A 23,773-nucleotide genomic window follows, 5' to 3' on the forward strand; every position below is an offset into this window, starting at 1 on the left:
CGACTCCAACTCCTATAAATAGCTGCTGATTTCTTCACTTGAAACAGTTGGAGAAGGCAAGGTGTAGTGTATTTGGAGGGGAGAGTTGGAGAAGGCAAGGTGTAGTGTATTTGGAGGGGATAGAAGTTGTTGAATTCCCAAATGCGTAGCAGCTATTTGTAATTTGGTCCTCAAGTTTGTGGGTGTTGGCATTAAATACGGACCCATATCTCTATCTAACAATATCTTTAATCACTCTTAGTCAACTCTTCTTATCACAAAACAAAACCCCTCCAATCTCCAATCTCCAATCTCCAATCTCCAATCTCCATCCCATGCTTTCCCCTTTCCCCTACACCTTCTCCATTCTTCTATTTTATTCTTTTCTTTAACTATATTTCTATTCTTTATGCACTTCACTCTTCTCTTTTCATATCTCAACTAAATGTAAAACATCAATTACAATAAAATACAATTTCATAACTTATTATTAATGTATAAACAAAATACGAAAATATGGTGTGGGAGTGCTGCACACAGACACAAGCTCTTGTATCATTCATCCGCTCTTGCAAGAAACCAAGAAACCAAGCAAGCCGCCTGATATGATTCCTCCCGTTTGTCCTGTTCTGGACCCAGAGACCTCTCTTCGCTTTTTCACTCTCTCTCTCTCTCTCTCTCGCTCTACATATATATATATATATATGTATATATTGTCACTCGTCGTCCGTCGATTCATCTCTTCTACATTCTTCTACATACACTTTCGCTGCAAACTCAGTCAAGCTGTCAGATAGTGCTTGAGCCAAAAACCCCAGACGACAAAATTGGCGGGCACGTAATTTTGTTGACGGATGGCGTCGTCCAAGGTGATGGCTTCTAGGTCACCCCCCAATCCCGATCATCCACCTCATCCCTCCTTCCCTACCCCATTGAATATTCTCCACCCTGACCAGACCCGGGGTTTCGGCGCTTCCATGAACATTGATGATATGCTCACCAACATTTACTCTCATCCCGACTCATTCGCCCTCCACAACGCCTTCATGCTGCGCGATGGAGCAGGGCCTGGGGAGCCCGCCATGACTCTCGAGGATTTCCTGGCTAAGGCGGGGGCCGTGACTGAGGAGGATGTTTGCCTTCCTCCCACCGGTGTTTTTGGAGTGGAGACCGCGATGTTGAGTGCTGCTGCTGCTGCTACTGGGGTTCCGGTGGCGTGCGTGCAGAATGGGGTGGCGAGTGGCAGGTTCGGGGTGGATTTTCCAAATGGCGTGCTGGCGGTAGGTGGTGGCGCCGGCGGCTGTGGCAGAGGGAAGAGGAAGGTCGCTGTAGAGGAGGTGCCGCTCGACAAGGCCACACAGCAAAAGCAGAGAAGAATGATTAAAAACAGAGAGTCGGCTGCTAGGTCCAGGGAACGAAAGCAGGTTTATTCTTCTTCTTTCTTTCTCCTCCAATGTGTCGCATCAATTCTTATTGTTTACGGTAATAAGCTTGAACAGTATTGTATTTCATCATCTTCTTTTTTTCTTTATGCTTTTCTGGTTTTTCGTGTCCCTGCCAGGCTTATACTCTGGAATTGGAGTCGCTGGTGACGCATTTAGAGGAGGAGAATGCTAGGCTTTTGGAAGAAGAGGTATCGTTTTTCTTTTTAATTTAAATTTGGAAAATTGAGCTCTTTATTTGGCCCTTGAAATCTCTCGAAGACAATTGTTGCATAATTTTCAAAAAAATCTTGCTATAAAGTATGCCGTTTTTATGGTAAGTTGATAACTAAACCGTATTCTTGTAAAAAAGATTTATGCTTCATACTCATGCAAATATAAATAGGGGGGTGGCAAGTTGATGATTGAGGAGTTTGTTGAATTCTGTTATTGTAAGATCAACTTTGGCCATTTATACCGAGCAGATTGAGTATTTAGTTGTTGCTAGCGGGAAATTTGAACGGGCGTATTACAATGAAAATCTGTGTATTTTTATTTGTTAAATTTCTTGGTTTTCCTGTACATAAAATTGTTACACGATGGATTGGCTAATTCTGGCATTCCTACCGATGAAGATAGAACATTAGTATGATGTTAATCTGTTAGATTTTTAATCCTGTCACTTTAACACCCTTCCACTAGTCTGTTCTTTGATCGAAACACTCAGATAAACCTCTGAATCTCTGCTCATTGTACATTTGGAATTGCTCCATAATATTGAAAGGCAGGACAAAAATTACATTTAACTTTTGCTGTTGTCTTTTAATCTTTCCAACTGTTTTCACTTTTCAATCTATAAGTCCTTTCTTGTCATTCATAGAAACCGACTGCACTCCAGGTATCTAGAGGGATTATGTGTTAGGGATTCTTGTATTCATTCTCATGCAGTATATTTATTATTTTAAGATCATATATCTGTCTTGAACTTTTTATCATATTCGTGGAGGTTCTAAATAAACTCTTCATCTGCAGGCTGAATTGAACAAGAAGAGATATAAGCAGGTATCATTTTGCTGAAGTTAATTGCAAATGATTTATCCTTCTTCATACAGTAAGCAACTTTAGTGAACTAGATCGGTATAATTGGTCCATGCTTTAATTTGGACCATAATGATAACATGGATAAGAAACATATACCCGAAAATGCTTTGTTGGCAAAAGAACCTTGGCCGAATCTGGGTTTTCTCAAGTCCATCTTATTTCATTTTGCACATGAACCAATGCCAGATTTTCTGTTTCTTTTAACTGCTTTATAAGTAACCTGGATGCTGGTTTGGTTGGCCATGACTATATGATAATGCACTTGTAAATTTGGACCAATCAGATTTATGTGACTAATTTCATTATTTTACTGAAAGAATATGTAGAGTTCTGGGAGATGTGTTCAGCTTGTGTTTCAGGTTGTAATAACAAGTTCTTTTCTTGCTTTATATTTCTAATTAGGCATATGATGTTTGGCATCTCCACGTTTTCGATACGTATACTTGGGCTTTTTAATATGCCTTTTCCTGTCACGTCAAACATCATGAGCAGAGCATAGGTAATCAGCTTGCGTAGGGTAAATTGTGGTACATGGACATCCTCTTTTACGGTAACACACCTATAATAGAGGTCATCTCCCCTGTGGAGAGATAGGTACAGCTCCAAGGTTTATTGAAAGATAGTTTGGTCAACTGTGAAACCTGTGGTGTTGAGATCTCTGGCTCACTTATATGGCTACTTGGATGTGATATCTGGTCTTGACATGTAAATCTGTAGCCTGAAAATCCTTTTTGTATCACTGCAATTACCATGTATTCAGAAGTTCAATTGTGGCTTCGCTGAGGCATTTAATTTTCATTTTTATTTGTTTGCAGCTCATGGAAAACCTAATTCCTGTAGTAGAGAAGCGAAGACCTCCGAGAGCTTTGCGGAAAATACATTCCATGGAATGGTAGGTGAACTTAGCTATACCTGTTGATAAAGGTGGAGGAAAATAGTTCTGGGCCAGCCATGGGGCTTTTTAGTAACATCGTTGGAGTACGTTCTAACATGGACCAATCCAACATACACCTTATAGTTAACTACAAAAAGTAGTTTATATGTTTAGCTGTAAAGAGAAAGCTGATGTTGCAGTTGGGACGTGTAACGCAAACAGAACATCATGCATATAGTTTATGAGTAGTTGATAATTATACCATAATGCAATCTTTGTAAAATTCTCATGTGAGATCGAAGATCAGTTTGCAGGTTATCTTGATCTTAGACGATGACATATTGATGAAACTTTTCCTAACCTTTGAACTTTTACCTGGCGACAATCTTCTGAATTCCAATTAGTATTTTGCACCGGAGCAAATAGTCGATCTTTTCACCGTTGGTCCATATAATTTTCAATCTTGGTTGAGTAAATCCAACTGAAGAAAGGAATGAGAAATAGGTAAAAGGGAGAAGAGGACCAGCAGAAAGGCTGCCTCTAAAGCTGCTAATTATTAGAAGAACAAAGTTGTTCTCACCATCTTGGTTCCTATGAGAGGGTACAACCTTACTATTTGAAGTGATGCGGCAGTCTGAAAGCAAAGGAAAAATTGCAGGTACCCTTTAGACAGTATATTACTTCCTTGAACTGACACTATACCAGGTTTCCTTGTCAGTCTTAGTATTTCTAGAGCACATACCATATATGATCTCTAAATGTAGAATTGATTCAATGCCATTTTAAATAGTTTCTATAGCTGTGTTCTTTCCGGCATGGTGATACCGTCAATATGTGTTTGTATTCGAAAGAGCTCAGCTATTGGACACATATATAATAATATCATCATGTGTTAATAGAATGATTCACAATTTATGTAGGTACAAGTTCAAATGGGCAGCACCAAATTTTCCGTATTGGGCTTGACGATGCTGCTTGTCTGTGTGTTTACCTGTGAGGCCTATCAATTGTTGGGTCACATATGATAACATCATTATGTGTTGATTTAATGAATTTTTTACAAATTCACGTAGATAGCATCAAATTTTCGTAGTTGTGTATTTGTAGTGTTGAATTACATATAATAACACCATCACGTGTTAATCCAACTACTCATTGCTGGATTTGATATCTGTAGTAATAGGATTAATTACGTATAAACTGGTTATGTGTAGTTCTTTATCATATAATTTTCTCTTTTGAAATTATAAAAACAATCACCTCTAAATTTCCGCATTAAAAAAGACTTATTTAGTCTCTTCCGAAATTCAATATAGAATAATTAGTCCAAAACAGTTACTGAAATTGAACATTAACATCCCATCAATTCTAACATTATGTTAACTGTGAACAGAATGATTTGACATAATTGTCGTAACCATGGAAGAGATATCTTGGTAATCCCTATAGGACAAGGAACACAGTACTAACCCTACAGAAGTCACTGTAATAAACCCTTCACTAATATCACATAATTTTAGAATATACATGATGATGAAACCCTCTGGACAGGTAGCAGAACATAGTACATGTAAGTGCACTAGATCATGTACTTGTTTATTCAATTAAACCTTGTTCCGGACAGCCTAATGGCTCATCTGGGCACAGAACATTGTTGTCGTCTAATAACTTAATAAACTTGTACCATCACCAACCAACATCTCTATATACATGCACACAGCTTTCTTGGATTCATAGCCAATAGAATATTATCTTATTAATAATTCCATTCACATCAATTAGTTCTTTTTCCCTTTTTCTTTCTTCAAAATTCTTTACCTGAGTCCTTTAATTTTATAGCAAAGTTATGAGCATTATTTTATGATAATATCAGAGCAAACATCTGGTGAAATGGTCCAGCAGGTAGGTGGTAGTGATGCAGACAAGCATGTTATACTTGAGAAAAATCATGTGTAGCTTGAGTAGGCTTTAATTCCTCAGTCAACGCTATATTGATGGCCACTCAGTAAACTCTGCAGCCTGTATTATTGCATTGCATGTTCTGTTCCTCTCAATTAATGATGATACCACTTTGTACAAAACTAGAATATAAATCATAATACTTATTTGTAATAAAAAAAAATTCGAACTGTTATTTGTTGATTCAAGATCTAACATGGCGAAACGATGCATTTCGATCATGACAAAGTCAAGAAATCTACACAGAAGACACTGAAGTTAATATCAGAACAGGAATATCTGCAAACCCTATAACAAGAATGACAATACCAGAGATCGAAAGACCGAAAACATCGATCGGTAAGGTCCGTTTTTTCCATGGTTGTGGCCCTTCTCTTCTGTATAGAGCCAGAATTACGAATGAGTTCTACAGCAGCACTAAAGAAATGAAACGAAAAATACAACAATCTCCTTTTCTAATCAAGAAAAGGAAGAATATACAACGTTGGAACTACAGGCATGAATAGCTGTTTTTTTTTTCTTTCAAGAACTTCCGTTAACTGGATAATATTATCTTGTATCTCTATTCACAAGCCAATTTGGTGTCGAAGCTGCTCAAGCAGATGGCAAATGCTTGAAAGGCAGATAGGGGATACCGGTAGTCCATTGTGAACATATCTTTGCCAACCTTACCGAATTGAAGAATGATTTTGTCGTGGTCAGACTGCGCTGGCTGAGAAGCCGGTGGTGCAGCAGGGGCCGGTTGTGTGGCAGCAATCAACTGAAAGTTCTTGACGGATGCAACGGTAACGCGTCCTCGGAAATTTAGGCACCAGCACTGTAATTGTTCGTGCCAACGAGGGGCCTTGTTCTTGAGAACCAAGGGCCTTGTTTTACAGTCGTCGTCTTCATTCGACAGAGCAGGGATGTCGGAGAATCGGGAGCTGCTGAATTCGGTAGAGTGATCGAGGGACTTTGAGAAGGAGATGCTCCGGAACGAGTCCTCAAGCGGTCTTGGAAGAAGTTCTGGTTGTCCAGGCACCACTCCACCAGGTTCAACAGATGAGGCTGGTATTGAGTGCATAATGCAGTGCATTCTACGCGGGCCACGTGTCCCGAGCACATTCAACTCGTATGTAATCTGGGCTATGTTGTAACTCCCCGTCGGTACTTTTGGGGATACTTTCTTGGAATAGAACCGACGGCTTGTTCTGCCGGGTGGTGGGATGTGTGAACAAGTATGTGGAGGCTGTGTGTCGTATATAATAAACTTGGTACCCAGAAAATTTGATCTGCGAAAACCAGTAAGCTTTCCGCTATTAATAACATGGACATCTATATTTTTCATCTGGGGAGTTGGGAAGCAATGTAACCATGTTGAGAACAATGTATCTACAGCAGCAATCAGGGATGACAGAGAAGTGCAATATAACCAAATAGTTCTACAAGTTCTTCGATATAACATACAAGTAGATGATATCTAGAAGCAACAGAAAAGTTCATATTCGTAGAACTACTTGTACAGAGTATGTTATCTAAATGTGACAGAGAAGTGTATAATTTCATTTTCAAATTATGCAATAACTTTGTAATCAATTCCAAAGTACATACTAAAATGATTGAAAATGCGTCCATCCGACATGAGGAAAAATCAAGAAGCCTCTCAAAACATAGTATGCAAATTAGCAAATACATAGAAGAATAAAAGTGAAAACCGACAGGACGGCAAATGCTAATTCTACCTTAGTTTTCCGATATATGTGCTACTCGATCTGGAAATGTTGTCTGCATCCATTGAGATAACATACTCTGTACAAGTAGTTCTACGAGTTCTTTTTGCAGAGAGAAGGAACTTCCCATTTTCAACCAGCAAAGCTACAAAAATTGGATATCATATCTCATGAGAACAATTGCAACAGTAGGAATACTCGGGAAAATTAAAATGCATAAATAGAGCAGATTCAAGTCATGATTGGGGAAGAAATATAGAGTGGATAGAATCTCCACAATCCTATTAAATGTGTTGCTCAGACTGAAATCATATATGTTTCTACTTGCTCATTGGAAACAGCAAGAAGAGAAATTCATGAAGTAACCAATATAGTTTGCTTGTTTCAAGAGCGTATATGAGATGACCTCCTTTAGCTATTATCCATTAGAAAAAAAAATCCACCAATTTTATATGAACAATATCACCCAAATAACATCAATTAAACGCACTCATTGTGTTAGGCATATTAAGGCACTCCAACTAAGTCATTAACATACTATATGACAAAGTGCCTTAATAATACCAAAACTAAGAACATGAATAGCAAACTGGACTTTCAAGGGTTTACAAGACACTTACCAGGGCTGAGACACAAAAAAAGATGGTATGTTAAGTTAGATTTGTCCCTCTTTATGAAGCATTGAATAGTTCCATCACGAGACCCTGGCTGTAAAAAGAAGAAATCTAAATTTAGTATTCACAGATCATAGAGGTGTTGCAAGAGCTACTTGATAATGTCAATGCTTGGAAAAACATCTGTTGAAAAGCATTAAGCACCATGAACTGGTCACAAAAAAACACATATCCTTTTGTTATTCTTGTTTGAGGCACAAGCACGAAGATGAAGTGAAGTTACCTGCTTCAATGAGACCGGAAAAGTAAGCTTCCCAGAGAATTCAGGACTTTTAACAATTTCCTTGCACATGCTCCTCCATGATCGGCAAACAGCAGCGCATGCAACCACATGTTTTCGAGCAGGCCATGTGCTCTCACTCTCTTCCAACCTTCTAATTACATCGAAAAGTAGCTCTGGAGGAAGATTAGCCCAACGGCTGTTCTGAATTACCATAGGTTGGTCATTCAAATCATGGAAAGAACCATGTGATTTTCCCCGATGATGACCGGGAAGCCTCACATCAAAACTCCGACGTGATAAGCTCCCAAAACTATCTCTTATATCCCGTGCTATACTTCGAAATGACATTGAACCTCTGAAATGCTAAGTAGGAATCAACGTGAGAAGTTTCCTCAGTAATTTCTAAGCCAGTGCAAATGTGAATTCCAGCTGCAAAAGACCAACAGAGGAACAATTTTCAGAATGATAAGTAACTTGCAAAGAAGAAAAAGGAGAAAGGAGAAAAGCCATTCAACGGGCAAAGAGAAGGGGGAAAAAAACAAAGTTGAGAAGGGCAGTTTCACATAGACCTATAGTAGAGTGAATCCAAATACTTTTATGAGATACAGCTCTTCCAGGTTCTAGAAGTGAGTTTAGTTTCAATACTTCAACTTGCTGAGAAGTAAAGAATAAACCAGCTAACAAAGATCCACCTTTAGCCAATAAACCTTAAAGTTTCCCACTTAAAATACATATTCAGACAAAGGCAAATATATTTTCAAGAAAGCCCAAAAATTTGCATAATTTGCAAGCTTGAACTATGATGAGATTAACTGTTACGCAAACCAGCCCCGTAAAAGAATTCTATCTGGCTACTGTCCTGTATAGAAACTCAACCACCCCGACTAGTTGCGAACTCCAAACCGCAGAAATGACATTTAAGTGTAATAGTCGCCCTGAAAACTGAGCTAACTAAAGATACACCAAGATACTATTTGGAGCTTAGAATGATACCCCGGACCTGTATTTTCTAAGCAGTATATGCAAAGTACAGCATAGCGTAAAACAAACCATAAAGAATCACAATTGCAATACAAAAGAACAAATCTTAATAGCATCCATGCAAGAAGTAGCAAAACCTGCTAGAAGGATTGCAAGAAAGCAAAAAGCTCTATTATTTCTTCAGAGATCTGCAAAAACCAAAACTTTTACTTGAGTATCAAACAGTCAAGCTCAGATATATGCAGGAAACACACATTTTTCGAGAATTGATCCCTTCCACAGTCACCAGCATCAAGTCTTGAACATAAACCCATAACCCTTTTTTCTCAAACAGTATGATTAAAGAAATACATAAAAGAACTGCGTAAAAAACGAAACCCCCCGAAAAAATCGAACCAGTAGCAGAAATATGAACTGAATCACAAGATTCTAAATTTTATTGCTCAAAAATCCAACTAGAAAGTTGTAGAAAAGATTCATCAAATGTGAATGAAGCATTGACTTGAAGCTCAAAAGCATCCACCTTTACCAAGAAAAATTCAAGTTGAAGGAAATGAGATCAGAGATCTAGACCTTAGACGGCCAAAAAGAATCTTCAAAACCCCATCTAAGTATGTATGTGTATGTACACATTCAGTCCCAAAAATTCAGAATTTTTTTTTTCAAACAGAGAAGAAGCAGATCAAGAAAAAGAAAAGGTGGGTCAGACCTAAGAACACACACACACACACACACACACACACACACACATATATATATATGTAAACTCACATATATTCAGCTTCTCTTACTCACGGGTCACAGCTGCACACAGAGAGAGAGAAAGGGTGTCTCATCCGGACTCTAAAATGGGTTAAATCTAGTACAAAGAACCAGACAGAAAGAGAAGGAGGGAGAAAGGTGGGGCGATGAGGGGTTTGTAATGAAGAAAGAAAATAAAAATATTATTCTATGGTGGAAAAAACTATAGTAAAGAAAATCAAAAAAAGAAAGTTTATATGAATGAATTCAATTGTTTAATTATTTGCGAAATGGTTTGGTTACTGGCAGACCAATCAGATTTATTATATTTGGCCACTATGTGAATGTGACCATAAACAAGGCAGCCCTGCAACAGCAAGCAACCTTCCCACATACCACCACTTGACTTTTTTCTTTTTTTATTTTTTAGTTTCTAAATTTTATTTTGATAGTTGTTATATTTATAAATAGGGAATAATTATACTTTCTTTTTCTCATATTTGTTATAATTATATATAAATTTTTTATAATTTAAAAAATTACATATAACACTCATGAAGTTTACTTACATCTAACAAATAAGTCCCTCCATTAGTCAAATTCACCGAATATGCTAATATTAACAAAAGAATAAACAAAAAATTATATTTACCCCTAGGGGTGTAAATGATTCGAGTCGAGCTGAACACATTATTGTTTAAGCTTGTTTGAATTATTATTGAGCTTCAAAATATTAGTCCATAAAAATATTTTATAAAATTTTGAAAAGTATATAAAATTATAATTCATAATTCAAAAATATATTTTGGACAATTTCACCATAAAAATTGAATTAAAATCTAATCGCATCAATCCGTTCTTATAGAAAAATTAAAATCAAAAGATATTTATAAATTTTTAAATAATAATTAAATATTTATAATTATATTAAACTGTTAGGTGGTGGGTACACCCTTCTTTTAAAAAAATTGAAAAAGAATGAAGAATAAGTGAAATTGTAAGAACTTTACCTAAGTCAACTGCAAGCAAAAGTTGACTAGGCTAATAAAAAGGTGGCATCAATCAAATATTGTACATGAAAATTGTCATCACACATATGTAACCAAATAGGGGTAGTTGAATTTAGGACTAATTAACCCTATCCAATTGCTTACTTTATTCCTTGGATTCTCTTGCAACCTTCTTCTTATGTCTCAAATTTCCATTTTATATACTCACAAACCATCATAATAATACTATTTCAAAAGGGATGATCAAATTTTGACAAATGAGCCTAAGTTCAAAAATAATATGAAGGAAAGAGATAGACGTCGACTCGTTAACAACTTATACTTGAATTTTGTTGCTTTATGCTTTTTTAGATGCAATTTGGTATTTGATGAGAGAAAAATAACAGTAATAATATAGGAAATGATAGATAAATCGTATTCTTACTAGTTTATATATTAGCATTATACTTTTGTGAATTGTCGATGAATTTTAAATTTTCTCAATATAGAGTCGTTTTAAATTCTTTCATCAAATTTTAATCTATTCATCTAATGGGAATATATTAAAAATACATCAGAAGAACTAAAATACCTCCCCACCGCACTCGACGCACACACATAAAGGCAAAATACTTACAAGATAAGGATATGTACAAGGCTGATGTTCATACATGTGGATCTGTACTAATGAGGATATTTGATCACTTGAATACATCTTCTGACCTTATTTATTAATACGTCGTTTATTATTTAGAGACGTATTTATTATTTTACTTTTAATATCAACAAACTAATTTAAATATTAAAAAAAAAATTATAAAATCACCCAACAAAGCTAACAATCTTATTTCTCGTCGTGTTTCTAAACACCCGATCAAGACACTTGAAGTTGAGAGTTCAACAACCTGCTCCGCAACGTTGCTGTTTGACTTTGACGAGGTTATAGCTTAGAGCTTAGAGCATTCGTAGCCCAACGAAACTTCCCATAGAAAATAAAAAATGAGAGCAAGTTGAGTAATAAACGATAATTTGTGTTGAAATTCAGATGGCTTGTAGCACTTTGCTTCACTTTCATCTCATTGAATTTTTATTTTTAAGTCTTCCATATATTATTATTTTTTATTATACAAATAAATAGTACAAATTATAATATATATATTAAATAAAATAAAAAAATTCAATCAGAGTTTTGACCATTTAAATAATCAGTATAAATAATTATAAATGATTTAATGCATGTTTCAGTATAATTATTATCAAACTTATCAAGAAAATGAATACAGAATTATTATAACACTCGTATAAATAATGATACAATTATCAATTATTGACAAATGAAGTTTGTTTTCATTCATTGCCCGAAAAACATTACTGAACTACTACATGCAAAAACTAAAAATTATGGTGTTAACGAGATTATTATTTGAAAAAATTCAAGCAATCATCTCGTAGTATTGCAAATGAGCAATTTACCTCCGAGTGTTTTTAATATAGCAATTTATCCCATTGTATTTTTTAAAATGAAGCAATTAATAGACCATTAACTGCATTATTGGCACCTTGAATGACAGCCATGATGGACATCCAATTATCAGTAAAATTCCTTGTGTATCCAAACGCGAAAATTCAGTAAGTTTTTCTTCACTATACTTGTTTTCGACTCTTGTTCCAATGTTTGTTAACCAATTATTATTTCACAATTATTGTAATATTAATTTGTATGTTTATCTCTTTTGAGATCTTTTGCATTGCCTAACATAGTTTCAATAATGATTGTTATATTTAATTTTTTTTATTGTGATATCATGGTACTTAGGGAGGTAAATTATTTTATTTTAAAAAATATAAAAATAAAATTATTATTATTTTTTTTATAGGAGAATAATTTACTTATGTTCAATATTATAGGAAGAAAATAGCATGAAATCCAATTATTATTTCTAGTTTTATCAAAAAAGAAAAAAAAAAAAAGGCAAGAATAGGATGTTGTTGGAGTTTGTGCCACGGAGGGCTGTGATTAATTTTATGTTTTGACTTGGGAAAAGATGAAAGAAAGAGAGGGGGAAAGTAAGGCGTGGTGGTGGTGTAGGTGGGATAAATAATTGCCAACACCCATGCTTTTAATTAAACTACTTTGACCACACAATCACCACTCTCTCTCTCTCTCTCTCTCTCTCTCTGTGAAAAGGTCAATTCATCAGAAAGTAGGGGCGAAATGCCCAAAAGGTGCAGATTTCCTAAATTTATACAATAATTTCTGGTTAATTGCATTTTACCCCTCTTAAAAATATTAATAAGCATAAAGTTTTTTTGAAAAAAAAATAAATTACCACAAGTTTTTATAAGATTTAACATAATTACAAACACCCACATTATTTAAAAAATTATGAATACCTTAATATTTAATAACATTTGTAATGATTTTACGCACGATCAAAATATGTGCAACTACGGCTTTTAGTTGTAACTAATGACTAATAGTCATTGTATAGTCATGGTTAATACTAATCACAATGATTTTTTTATATTTAATCATAATAATTAGTCATAATAAAAAGGCATATTTCTTTTAGTGCTAATATCCAAATTACTATTGAGGTTGGACGGACCCAAATCTCATCAAATTTATTGAACTGTGTGCACTATAAGAAAATAGGTTGATAGCAACAAAAAAAAATTAATGTCGAAATAATTAGCAAATAAAATTCTTGTTGCTAAATTATATTATTTAATACAATAATTTACTTGCTAATATTTAGCAACGAAAATTTACTTTTATTTAGCATTGAATTGTTTACAATATATATTAAATAGTATAGATTAGCAACGAAATATTTACTTGCTAATTAACTCGACACTAACTTTACCATCGATTTTTTTTTCGTAATTATTGAACTATTTTCTTGTAATGGTGTGTGTGCAGACAAATGAATGGCCTTAGATATTGTATGTAAGTCATATGCAATTTTAAGTTAAATTAATCAAAAAATGATTAAAATTATAGAATTTAATTAATAAAATTAATTTGGACAAAACAAAAAATTGTCAATACCTAAATTACAATACTAAAATTATAAAAATTACAATTTTCCCTATAAATCAGGAGCTTTGTTCATAAAAATCCACAACAGAAGTTGCTGTCGGAGTTTGATCGTCCCATGCACCATGCACAGATGCAGCCTCCCTGGTGGCTTTCATGGGCCGCCGCCTGTTGAGGAGGAAAAGGTAAGTCTTCACTGACGAATTTTGATCTGGCCCGATATTTCCTTGCCCAGGTACCTGTCTCATTCTCGATTCTCACCATCGGTCTAGTGCAACAAGAAAAGCTCGTGACGAAGAGGTTTGTGTTTAATAAGTTGCCGCCGCCATTTCCATGTCTGAATCAACTGCGAAAGATCCGAGTCGAGTGGAAGTCGTGTCAGCTAAGCTTGCATCTGGAAACACTTCACAGAAGGGGGGGACCCAAGAAACCCTTCTGCCGCATGGTTTGTTGTGAACCTAATTAAGGACGAAAATGAGTCCGACGTACAGGCATGCCTCTGGAACATGTTTTCGGCAACTGTATACTTGAACAGTTCTTCCTTCCTAGTACTGCCCACGACGGCGAAGCTCCTGAATTGTACGACCCAGTGTATAGACTGAGGAGCGGGACAAGAGCAATAAACGAAGAATACGGAAAATGAGGATATACAGTTATCTGATGGAGATAAGTAAATCGTTTGATCAGGTCGGAAAGGGAGAACTAGAGTCGTTTGGTTTGAATAGTTCGTGTAGGTTTCCGTTGTATGAAGTGGATTGATTACTGGGGGGTGGGGCTGGGGGTGTGCCCCCCGACAGCTACCCGTACAAGAATGTGACGTTTCTTATGGGTACCAGAGATGGAGAAGGGATAGGTGTTGTAATTTTAATTAATACATGAACAATTGATATATAGATCAACAAAAATATTTGGGTTCAATTTTAAAAATAAAATTCTGATTTTATTACTAAAGTTTCAGAATTTTTTAAAGATTAAATTTGAATTTTTAACGGATATATATATATATATAGTAAATTATTAAAAGCAAAAAGTAGTTGACAATTATAATTAACGGATATGATAACATGGTATACTCGAGCTGAATGGATTATTAATTTTGCCAACTCAAAATCTTTACCTTCCAAATATTTAACTTCAATCCTAACAGGACTCGAACTAGGGAGCCTCTCCAAGAAACAAAAACATCCTCATACATTTGCCGGCAATAATACTTCTATGGATACATGTAAAGACCACTTAGAGAGCTTGCCTGAGAATCCCTTTTCTCTTCTTCTTCTTCTTGGTCTTCTTCGTCGTCATGTTTCTTGCTGCAGCCAGCCTTATGGGTCACCGGAAGTGTCTCCACATGCTGCCTATTTTCTTGACTCTCTGGTAGTATCTGATTCGCATTCTTTGATTCTTTACTTTTCCCCCACAATACTATGTATAGTCCACACACGATCAAGATGGCTCCAAATATCCTGTCAAAGAATGCAATGCTGACATTTAATCAACAAATCTTAGACATCTAATGTAAAAAGATCACAAGAATTTCTTGTTACTGCAATTTTGAGTGATGAAAGAGAGAGACATTCCCAGGTGTAGCTTCTCATCCAAGAACAGGATTCCTACAATTGCCACGATCACAAGCAGAAGGGGGTTGAATATGGAAACAAAGAGTGGTCCTCTCATTCTCACACACCATGCAACTAAGGTAAACATCAATCCAGAGCCCAAAACTCCCTGTAGAAAGAATGTCGGACCATCTTAATTAAGCGAATGTTCACGAGTATTGAACAGAATACTAGTTTGTTAAAACAAGTACCGCAACAAGTGCAGCAAGAAGTCTAATATTCCACCCCAGAATCCACTGGCTCCGGTCCCTCTCTACGCAAATTGCATATATAACACTCTGGATTGAGCCCCAGAATGTCATCATACCAGTGAGAGAGTAAGGGCACGGATACTTTTCTGCAGCCTTAGCCTGCTCCATACAATAGAGCCAAGAAAATTGACAAAGATATGTTTAACCGAGAATGTTGTAAAATTCAAATCATACGTCCAAAAAAGGCACAAAAACGAGGCAATGTTCCGTGATTACCAGCTAACCTGAATGATCAACCAGAGTGAATAGGTGAGACAAGTGACCAGGGACAAGAGTAAACCAACAACAAGATTAGGGTGATTCTGAGTTTGTGCTTGTCCACGAGACGATGTCATTTTTAACAGGTTAATTCCTGTTTTGCCGATGTGCAATTCCGGGCCCTTGTAAAATGTGAACACCATTGCTCCACCTATGCCTAATAAGGTCCCAAACACCTTTGCTTTACCTGCTATTGTATTCCATCCCAGCTTCTCTAACCTGAAATATTGTGCACACGAGACATATTGAATATTAGTACAGATTCACATTAGACAATGGAAATGGGATATAATCGGTTAATAATTACCTCAAGCTAATGGCTATAATGAATGTGATAGCTGGAATGAGATTGGTCATGGCAGAGATGAAAGTAGCAGAAGTGAGAACAAGACTTTTCAAGTATAGATTTTGCCCCAGTGATCCCCTGCATTCATGAATTTCCACAACCATATTCACATCAAGATTTGTCTAATAAATTGTCTGCGTTTCGACATTCAAAGCTCAAGCATGTGAATGATATATGAGGTTCCAAACACTAACAGTTTGTACAGACAGCAAGAGACTGAAAAACTCACCCGAATAAGCCACAAAGAAATCCATACAAGGCTACCGTCCATGTCAACTTTGGCCTCTTTTTCCTGAACGGAATCAAGCAAAAAAACAAGAGACATAATTCAGAGTAGGAAGAAAACTTGGTAAAGTAAATCTTTGTTATTTCACCCATATATATTACTTTATTCAATATTAATATCCATGAAACCCCAAAATCAAATAACATATGTTTCTAAAAGCATACTAAAATTGCAATAGAAAATCCCAACTGCTATTTCTGGACCCAGAAAATGCTTCGCATTAAATAACTGTATTCCCACAAGAAATGTATAAGTTATATAAATCCTTTAAACATTAATTTCCATGCATGAGAACACAATAATACGACGAAAGAATTAAACCGAAACTAATGTCTGACCTATACATTCATAAATGAAGTAATAATCCCACACTCCATCCACTTGAACCAACATTACCCAAGCAATATATTCTCTGATAATTGCGAATCACGAATTATTCAAAAATGCATTGTGAATTAAAAAGAAAAAAAGAAAACCAAGAATTTCAAGAACCGACCTTTCTACAACAATTGCGACCGGAATAATGCAAGCAGCACCAAAGATCAATCTGTAGGCGACTAAAACGGAGAGGGTCATGCCGTCGTTGGCAGCCAATTTATAGCCGATATTGACGAGGGATAATAGGGTCTGAACCAAGACCATGATTAGGGTAGGCTTCAACCCATGAATGGTGCTGCACATCTTCTCCCACGACGCCATATCTTCCTTGAGAATCTCTCTTGAAAACCCTACGTACGTAGACAGCAATGTGTATGTATGGTGTGTGAGAGGAAACGCTAAGAGTTAAAGAGAGAGCTGGAGAGGCGATGCATGCAAGTATCTCCAGTTGTGGTTATATGTCAGCCGAGTGGGTGGCCACCCAACTCCGTTGCCAATTAACACGTAACTAGCTCACTTATTGCTCCTTTTTTTTCTTCACCTAATTTCAAAATATTTGATTTTCAGAAACCTCTTCCACTCATATATATATACCCTTTGATTGGAACAATAATTATTTAAAATTCAATATTATTTATAGGGAAAAGTATTATTTTAGTTTGTTAAGTATGCCTAATTTTAATTTTAGTCCGATAACTATGTCCATTTTCGTTTAGATCCAATAACTTACGAAATTGCTTACTTTTAGTATTCTGGCAGATTTTCGAACAATTTCACCCATATGAGTGCATATGAACTAAAACTGTCTTTCAAAAGAATCTGCCAGAGGACTAAAAGTAAACAATTTCATAAGTTACTGGACCTAAACAAAAATGGACATAGTTATCGGACTAAAATTAAAATTAAGCATATTTAGCGGACTAAAATAATATTTTCCCTTATTTATATTTTAACAATTACTATAATTAAAATATATTATAATTGAAGAAGTTAAAAATATTTAAAAAACTTAAAAATAATAAGTTATAAAGAGTGAAAGTTGAAAAGAGAGGGGAAGGGGAGGAGTAGAAGAGTGGTAGTGTGGGAAGATTATAAATAAATAAATTAAATATAAAAAAATATGTAATTGGCAGATAAAAAAAATATTAAAACAGCGATTTCACCTAATAATAAGGTATAGATAATAAATATAGATAAGATTGACACCTCATAAGAAAAATTAAAAGAACGAAAGTCAAAAACAAAAATATTAAATTAGCTAGAAAGCTTCGTATTGACTCATTATTGTTTTATTACAGATCTACTACAAATCATTTTATAATTCTAATTTGATTATAAATATTTCATCACGTGCATTAACATTTGAAGATGTTTCGAGATATAAAATTATTTAACCTACAATAAATTTGTGATAAGTCGAGTGGGGCCAAAATCAACTTTCATCTTGATGTTAGTAAATTCTTGAATTTTACTAAGGAATAAAAAATCTATTTGTTGGACTGAAACAAACTTTGAGAGTACTGGATGCAATTTTTTAAACCACATAAAGGGTCTACATATACTTATACTAAATTTTAAGAGAAGGAATTTATTGAGTTAATTACAAAATTAGTCCTATACTAGAACACTTTGCAAGTTTAGCCTCATGCTTTTTGTAAATAGCCAAATTTAGTCCCAAATTGTAGCACCCTCTACTCGCTACATCTAATTATCACTATTTCATTCTTACTTAGTCAGAACTCATTCTATAAGTAATTCTAATTCAACCCGTAAAATAAATTCTAATATATCAATATAATATTATATATCACAAAAGATAATATATACCACCAAAAGTAATATTTACCCTCACTACATGTTCTCGTGTACATAACCTCAAGGAAAATCATACCACAGCTTTTAAACACAAATCCCGACAAAAGACCAGAATATTTACAACCCAACAATCAAAAACTTTGGCTTCAGAAGTCACGGCTGACCCACCTAATAAAGACGACGGCACCGCTCAAAGTCAATGTGGCTAGTCAGTGTGACCTATCTCCTGAAAAGTACGTGGCAAGGAATGAGCTGCCTACTCAATAAGTATAGCTGATCAGTTTATATATATACACAGGCAACAATTTCACGTACATGCAGTCACATCGACTAACAGTCATTATCAATAGCAACAACAAATATAAGCAGTAATACCCACTCACAATTATAAATCAATCTATGACACAATATTCAACATTATCGTTTATTAGTTAAGGGCCCCACTTACTCTAATTGGTATACATCAGTCAATGGTTTCGCCGGCCATCATCATATCATATACAGCACAGGATACCCGTTGTGTGATATCCCCACACTCTTTTACTCCAGCTGTGTAGCAATATAGCACAGGACATCACAACAAACATGGTAGCCCCACACCACCCCAGTGTGTAGCTAACAAGCACAGGATATTCCCTGCTGCCTCGGAATATCCCGGTACCCTACGCGCCATGGTACCTAGCTTAATTCACATATTTTTCATATCTCAATATCAATCACATTATCATCAATCATATTTTCATAAATCATTGAATGTGTTTCCAATTAGGTAAGCATCATCTTTTATTTCCATTCACAATCGTCATTCTATTCTTTATAATAATCACTTTCTCAATAACGACTCCCAATTTGATTTCATCAACAATCAATTATATGATTATCACATAATTATATCCCGCATATCCCTACATTACCATTACATATCACATAATAATAATTTCACCAATATGATGGTAATCTAACAAATAATCCACAACTAATTATATAAACAATCAATATACAAAAGCCACACATAATAATATAAAGCCAAGTCCACGTTCGCATTCAATAAAGCAATATATAAAATATATATACAATACTACACATATAGATATATATATAAATCCAATTAGCTATACTTACCGTAAATCTCAAAATACTTCGATTCACGAGGAACTGCTCAACCCTCTACTTTGTCGTCACGTCCTATAACAAAATGTTATACGTATAATCAACATATATATAGAATATCATAAACTCTAAATAACCTATTATATAATGTTCGTACATTTCTATCAATCTTTTAATATTCTATTTATATTAAAGTCCAACCTCCTGCTCCATTTCTTTCAAATAACTACCTTTTCTAAGCTCCTCAAATATATATTTAATTTATCAATAAATCCATAAGAATTCATTTAATCAAACCCCTTATATATCCATAACTATCATTTTTAATAACATTCGTAAATTATATTACCATTGAAACCTCATTTTCCTCTTTAATAACATAATATTCCTAAAATATAACTTCCGAAGTATTTCTATGAATTTCCTGTCAATTTACCGTTGCTATACAATTTAATTAAGCAATAATACATAGAATTACATATTTGATTAATCATTCCGATGGAATTGTGTAAATTAACTATAAGGATAATTAAATCTAACAAATCAAATAATTTAATTGCTCAACTATATCATTTTTATAATAATTGTGATATTTAATTTGACACTAATTTAAATAGCCAAAATCATAAAATACTCCGATTAAATAGTTCACCGTTCAATATAATCAACATTTAATAAGTGAACTAATTGAATAATATAATTATATGAATTAATAAAAATTAAAATGTAATTTCTTACCTCTGTTTTTCTTCCTGTTGTCCGAGAGAAAATTGCAATTTCTATAAAAGTGTATGTGTGTGCATTGCTGTGTGTGTTTTGTGAGTGTGTGTGTGTTTTAAAATGAGGAAAAATGGAAAAAGAGGCCCCACCGCCTCAATCAAAATCCCCCTCATTTGTATATATATATATATATATATATATATATATTACTAATATATATGAAATATTATTATCATTTTATATATTTAATTAAACTTTTTTTAAAATACCAATTACATCCTTTCTAATTTCTTAATTACTATAATTTGCCCTAAATATTATAACGAACTCCAATTTAATCCGTTCAAGTGTTATTACATTCCAAATTCAATCTATAATTTATTTACTAATTAAATTTAAATTTTCAATAATTACCAATTAGTCTCCCAATTACGTGAAAAATTCTACGAACGTTACACAAATTTTAATATTTTTGTTTGTAAAATTAGTACCACTGTAAAAATATGACGGAAATGCCCAAAAATAGGGTAAATTATAATGAGCTCGCTTGAGGTTTGACACAATTACGAATATTTCATCATTATTTAAAAAAATATCTATACTCCATTCATATTTGATGAAATTATGTAATCTTTTGATAGAGTTTAGAATTGTCAACTTTATCCTTAATCAATTTTTTTCCTTTACTAAAGATAAAAAATTATAAAAATTCAGACGAGGTGGATGAAAAAATTATTAAAAAAATAGAAAATCTTATAAAATAATTAACAATATAATTTATAATTCACATTGGTATTTTTTCTGTTAGTTTACTATATTAAAAAAGGGAATGAAAATCCATGAATTATAGTAATTTTGGACGACTGTTAAAATCAAAGAATATTGATAATTATTCAAATAAGGAGGCGCCTAACTCCATAAAGTTTATTGTAATTTATCTTAAATATATATATATGAAAGTTTGTGAAAAAATGAAACATCAAAAAGTAAGATGACATAGCAACATAGAGCAATGGGTTAAAAGAAATAATAATTATAATTTTAACATTATTAAAAAAATTAAAATTACTATGGGATCAAAATTTTCTTTAATAGGAATAAATAAACTGTAGGATAAATTTTGAGTTGGTATTTGAAAATTTGTACAACAAAATCTTTATTTTGTAATATACTATAGATACATATATTTCTTATTAATGTTTTATCAATAATTTTTATGCATACATATTTACGTTTAATTCATTTTATGAGAGGAATTACTTATTTTATCTAGCATCAAGGGATACTTGGACATTATTTGGATCTAATTTGAGAAAATATTAATGTAATTTACCTATACATTTAGGGATAATTACACTCTCCCCTTGAAGTTCGGTGCAATTAACTACACATAAATTTTATATAGTTTGAAAAATTACATCCAACACTCTTGAAATTTGCTTTCTCTAACAAATAAGTCCCTTCGTTATTCAAAATTCAATAAATTTATTTCCTAAATTTAGATGAAATAGATTTTAGGAGTCCCAGATATAATTTTTTAAATTAAAAGATGTCTAAGTGTAATTATATCAAATCTCAAGAACAGAAGTGTAATTATATAATTAATTCAAACTTAATGAAAATTTGAATGACATTAAAATTTCTCATTATCTATTCTATTAAATATGAAAAGGGCTTAAATGTGTTAAATTAGACTAAAACACCCGCAACTATGTTTAGTTTTCCACTATTTTTTAATGTTAATTTACTATCAATTTCTTTTATTGCTACATATTTAAGATTAATTCTTTCATCAATTTTAATAAATGTATATTACAATAGTCTCCCTGGAGCCATTTATATAATTACGAATATCTCCTAATTAATTATTTAAAAAATTACAAATATTGTCAAAGAATTAATGATTGTCTAACAGATAATGAGCTATCACGAAAAAATATTGATTAAACGATTATTAATACTAGAGGGTATTTATAAATTTTCATATAATAAAAATAATTATAATTATAATAAATTTTAATAAATCAGGTTGGGATTTATCTATTTTTAAATAAATAAAAAAAAAAAGAAAATGTGTGATATTTGCATGAGAGTGGTTGGATGATTGTAGGAGGGGTGATTTGAGCAATAATAAGTTGTGGTGCACTATGGATTTGAATTATGAATATGGTAACGGTTTAGGAAAGAGAATGAAAGGCGGCCATGTACATTCCTTCAAACATTTCTACGCCGTAGATAGAACCTCGGACTCGGAGCTCCCTCCTCCTCCTCCTCCTCCTCCCTATCCATATATAAACCTCGTACTGCCACTCCCAATTCTCATCACAATAATAATAATAATAATAAGCAACAGCCCGTATATCTTCTTTGCTTTCTTGCGCAATCTTTCTCTCGCGGTGAGTTCCGAAACGCCTCAGTTTCGTTCTTCCACTTCAGAGGGAGAGGTTGCCATTTTTGCTTCGATAATAATAATGGGTGCCTGCGCTAGCGTACCAAAGGATATGAGGGCTGAGGCCGCCGCCCCGGCACCCGAACCGCTCAAGGAGGAGACACCCGCCGTCGAGGCCAAGGCCAAGACGGAGAAGAAGGCCGAGGACGAATCTGACAAGCCTGAGGTGAAGGCAGTTGAGGTTAGAACTTTCATTTCATGTGATGTGTTTTTTGTAATGTTTTTCTTTTTCTTTTTCCTCATTAGAAATTAAGGTCCAAGATATTATTATATGATATTCTTTTTCTAGAGAAAAGATCTCTTAGATTTAATTAATTGATTCGTTGCCTAAAGTTCCTATTCAATCATTTCATAATTTGTTTGGGGCTCTTTTTTCCAAAATGGATGGCAGGCCGAAGCACCAAAAGAGGCGGTGGAGAAAGTAGAGAGTGAGATACCAAAGACGGAAGCTCCAGCGGCGGAAAAAGTAGAGACTGAGACACCCAAGACGGAAACTCCGGCCGCGGAAAAAGTAGAGACTGAGACACCAAAGACGGAAGCTCCATCGGCAGAAAAAGTAGAGAATGAGACATCGAAGACGGAAGCTCCGGTGGCGGCCACCAAGGAGGAGAAGAAAACAGAAGTGGCGGAACAGAAATAATGCGATGCTTATAAATTTATTTTGTGGCTGCTAATTCATAGTAGTAGACACTTGTTAATTTCTTTCTAAGTTTTGTTTTCATTTTCTTTGGATGATTATTTTTTGTTATTTTATTTATAATTTGATTTTTGCTGAGAAAATTAATAAAAAAATAAAATATTTTAATATATGATTTGAAGTTAGACTTTTTCTTTTGTGTCAATTGGAGGTAATTGA

At 34.1% G+C, this 23,773-nt stretch overlaps 4 protein-coding genes across 9 annotated transcripts; 2 read left to right on the forward strand and 2 right to left on the reverse strand.

Moving 5' to 3' along the window:
* Positions 1-288: 288 nt before the first annotated feature.
* LOC105169175 (bZIP transcription factor 12) lies at positions 289-3,747 on the forward strand. The gene is made up of 4 exons (XM_011089512.3): positions 289-1,403; positions 1,541-1,612; positions 2,433-2,462; positions 3,317-3,747. Exons 1-4 carry the CDS (start codon positions 834-836, stop codon positions 3,395-3,397), a joined length of 753 nt encoding a protein of 250 aa, XP_011087814.1. The 5' UTR covers positions 289-833; the 3' UTR covers positions 3,398-3,747.
* Positions 3,748-5,573: 1,826 nt separating this feature from the next.
* Positions 5,574-9,891, reverse strand: LOC105169176 (tubby-like F-box protein 8). 4 transcript variants are annotated; one of them, XM_011089515.3, is made up of 6 exons: positions 9,717-9,890; positions 9,059-9,109; positions 7,941-8,369; positions 7,664-7,751; positions 7,056-7,188; positions 5,574-6,605 (listed from the first exon to the last, which is right to left on the reverse strand). In XM_011089515.3, the coding sequence occupies exons 3-6, from the start codon at positions 8,286-8,288 to the stop codon at positions 5,897-5,899; spliced, it is 1,278 nt and encodes a 425-aa protein (XP_011087817.1). In that variant the 5' UTR covers positions 8,289-8,369; positions 9,059-9,109; positions 9,717-9,890; the 3' UTR covers positions 5,574-5,896. The 4 variants fall into 4 exon arrangements, with proteins under 4 accessions (XP_011087817.1, XP_011087815.1, XP_011087816.1 ...); XM_011089513.3 differs by having other exon boundaries at positions 9,693-9,890; XM_011089514.3 differs by lacking the exon at positions 9,717-9,890 and adding an exon at positions 9,495-9,648.
* Positions 9,892-14,761: 4,870 nt separating this feature from the next.
* Positions 14,762-20,567, reverse strand: LOC105169177 (WAT1-related protein At1g25270). 3 transcript variants are annotated; one of them, XM_088883238.1, is made up of 10 exons: positions 20,487-20,567; positions 19,761-19,823; positions 18,807-18,864; positions 16,942-17,173; positions 16,389-16,451; positions 16,121-16,237; positions 15,780-16,032; positions 15,496-15,654; positions 15,262-15,413; positions 14,762-15,151 (listed from the first exon to the last, which is right to left on the reverse strand). In XM_088883238.1, exons 4-10 carry the CDS (start codon positions 17,142-17,144, stop codon positions 14,905-14,907), a joined length of 1,194 nt encoding a protein of 397 aa, XP_088739364.1. In that variant the 5' UTR covers positions 17,145-17,173; positions 18,807-18,864; positions 19,761-19,823; positions 20,487-20,567; the 3' UTR covers positions 14,762-14,904. The 3 variants fall into 3 exon arrangements, with proteins under 3 accessions (XP_088739364.1, XP_088739363.1, XP_011087819.1); XM_088883237.1 differs by lacking the exon at positions 18,807-18,864; XM_011089517.3 differs by lacking the exons at positions 19,761-19,823; positions 20,487-20,567 and having other exon boundaries at positions 18,807-19,307.
* Positions 20,568-22,659: 2,092 nt separating this feature from the next.
* LOC105169178 (uncharacterized) lies at positions 22,660-23,724 on the forward strand. The gene is made up of 2 exons (XM_011089519.3): positions 22,660-23,098; positions 23,309-23,724. The coding sequence occupies exons 1-2, from the start codon at positions 22,940-22,942 to the stop codon at positions 23,555-23,557; spliced, it is 408 nt and encodes a 135-aa protein (XP_011087821.1). The 5' UTR covers positions 22,660-22,939; the 3' UTR covers positions 23,558-23,724.
* The last annotated feature ends 49 nt before the right edge of the window (positions 23,725-23,773 follow it).

Source organism: Sesamum indicum, linkage group LG8 (assembly GCF_026168435.1).
Source record: "Sesamum indicum cultivar Baizhima isolate 11 linkage group LG8, ASM2616843v1, whole genome shotgun sequence".
Classification (NCBI taxonomy): domain Eukaryota; kingdom Viridiplantae; phylum Streptophyta; class Magnoliopsida; order Lamiales; family Pedaliaceae; genus Sesamum; species Sesamum indicum.

Excerpts from the sequence above, each read along its gene's own strand:
- LOC105169175 (XM_011089512.3), top strand. The coding sequence starts at position 834 with ATGGCGTCGTCCAAGGTGATGGCTTCTAGGTCACCCCCCAATCCCGAT. Across the intron at positions 1,404-1,540 it reads GGTCCAGGGAACGAAAGCAG|GCTTATACTCTGGAATTGGA; the intron begins GTTTATTCTTCT and ends TGTCCCTGCCAG. Across the intron at positions 2,463-3,316 it reads ACAAGAAGAGATATAAGCAG|CTCATGGAAAACCTAATTCC; the intron begins GTATCATTTTGC and ends ATTTGTTTGCAG.
- LOC105169176 (XM_011089516.3), bottom strand. The coding sequence starts at position 8,288 with ATGTCATTTCGAAGTATAGCACGGGATATAAGAGATAGTTTTGGGAGC. Across the intron at positions 7,752-7,940 it reads TTCCGGTCTCATTGAAGCAG|CCAGGGTCTCGTGATGGAAC; the intron begins GTAACTTCACTT and ends TTCTTTTTACAG. Across the intron at positions 7,189-7,663 it reads TTTTTTGTGTCTCAGCCCTG|CTTTGCTGGTTGAAAATGGG; the intron begins GTAAGTGTCTTG and ends CAATTTTTGTAG.
- LOC105169178 (XM_011089519.3), top strand. The coding sequence starts at position 22,940 with ATGGGTGCCTGCGCTAGCGTACCAAAGGATATGAGGGCTGAGGCCGCC. Across the intron at positions 23,099-23,308 it reads CTGAGGTGAAGGCAGTTGAG|GCCGAAGCACCAAAAGAGGC; the intron begins GTTAGAACTTTC and ends AATGGATGGCAG.
- LOC105169177 (XM_088883237.1), bottom strand. The coding sequence starts at position 17,144 with ATGGCGTCGTGGGAGAAGATGTGCAGCACCATTCATGGGTTGAAGCCT. Across the intron at positions 15,655-15,779 it reads CACTCTGGTTGATCATTCAG|GCTAAGGCTGCAGAAAAGTA; the intron begins GTTAGCTGGTAA and ends TGTATGGAGCAG. Across the intron at positions 15,152-15,261 it reads GAGAAGCTACACCTGGGAAT|GATATTTGGAGCCATCTTGA; the intron begins GTCTCTCTCTTT and ends ATTCTTTGACAG.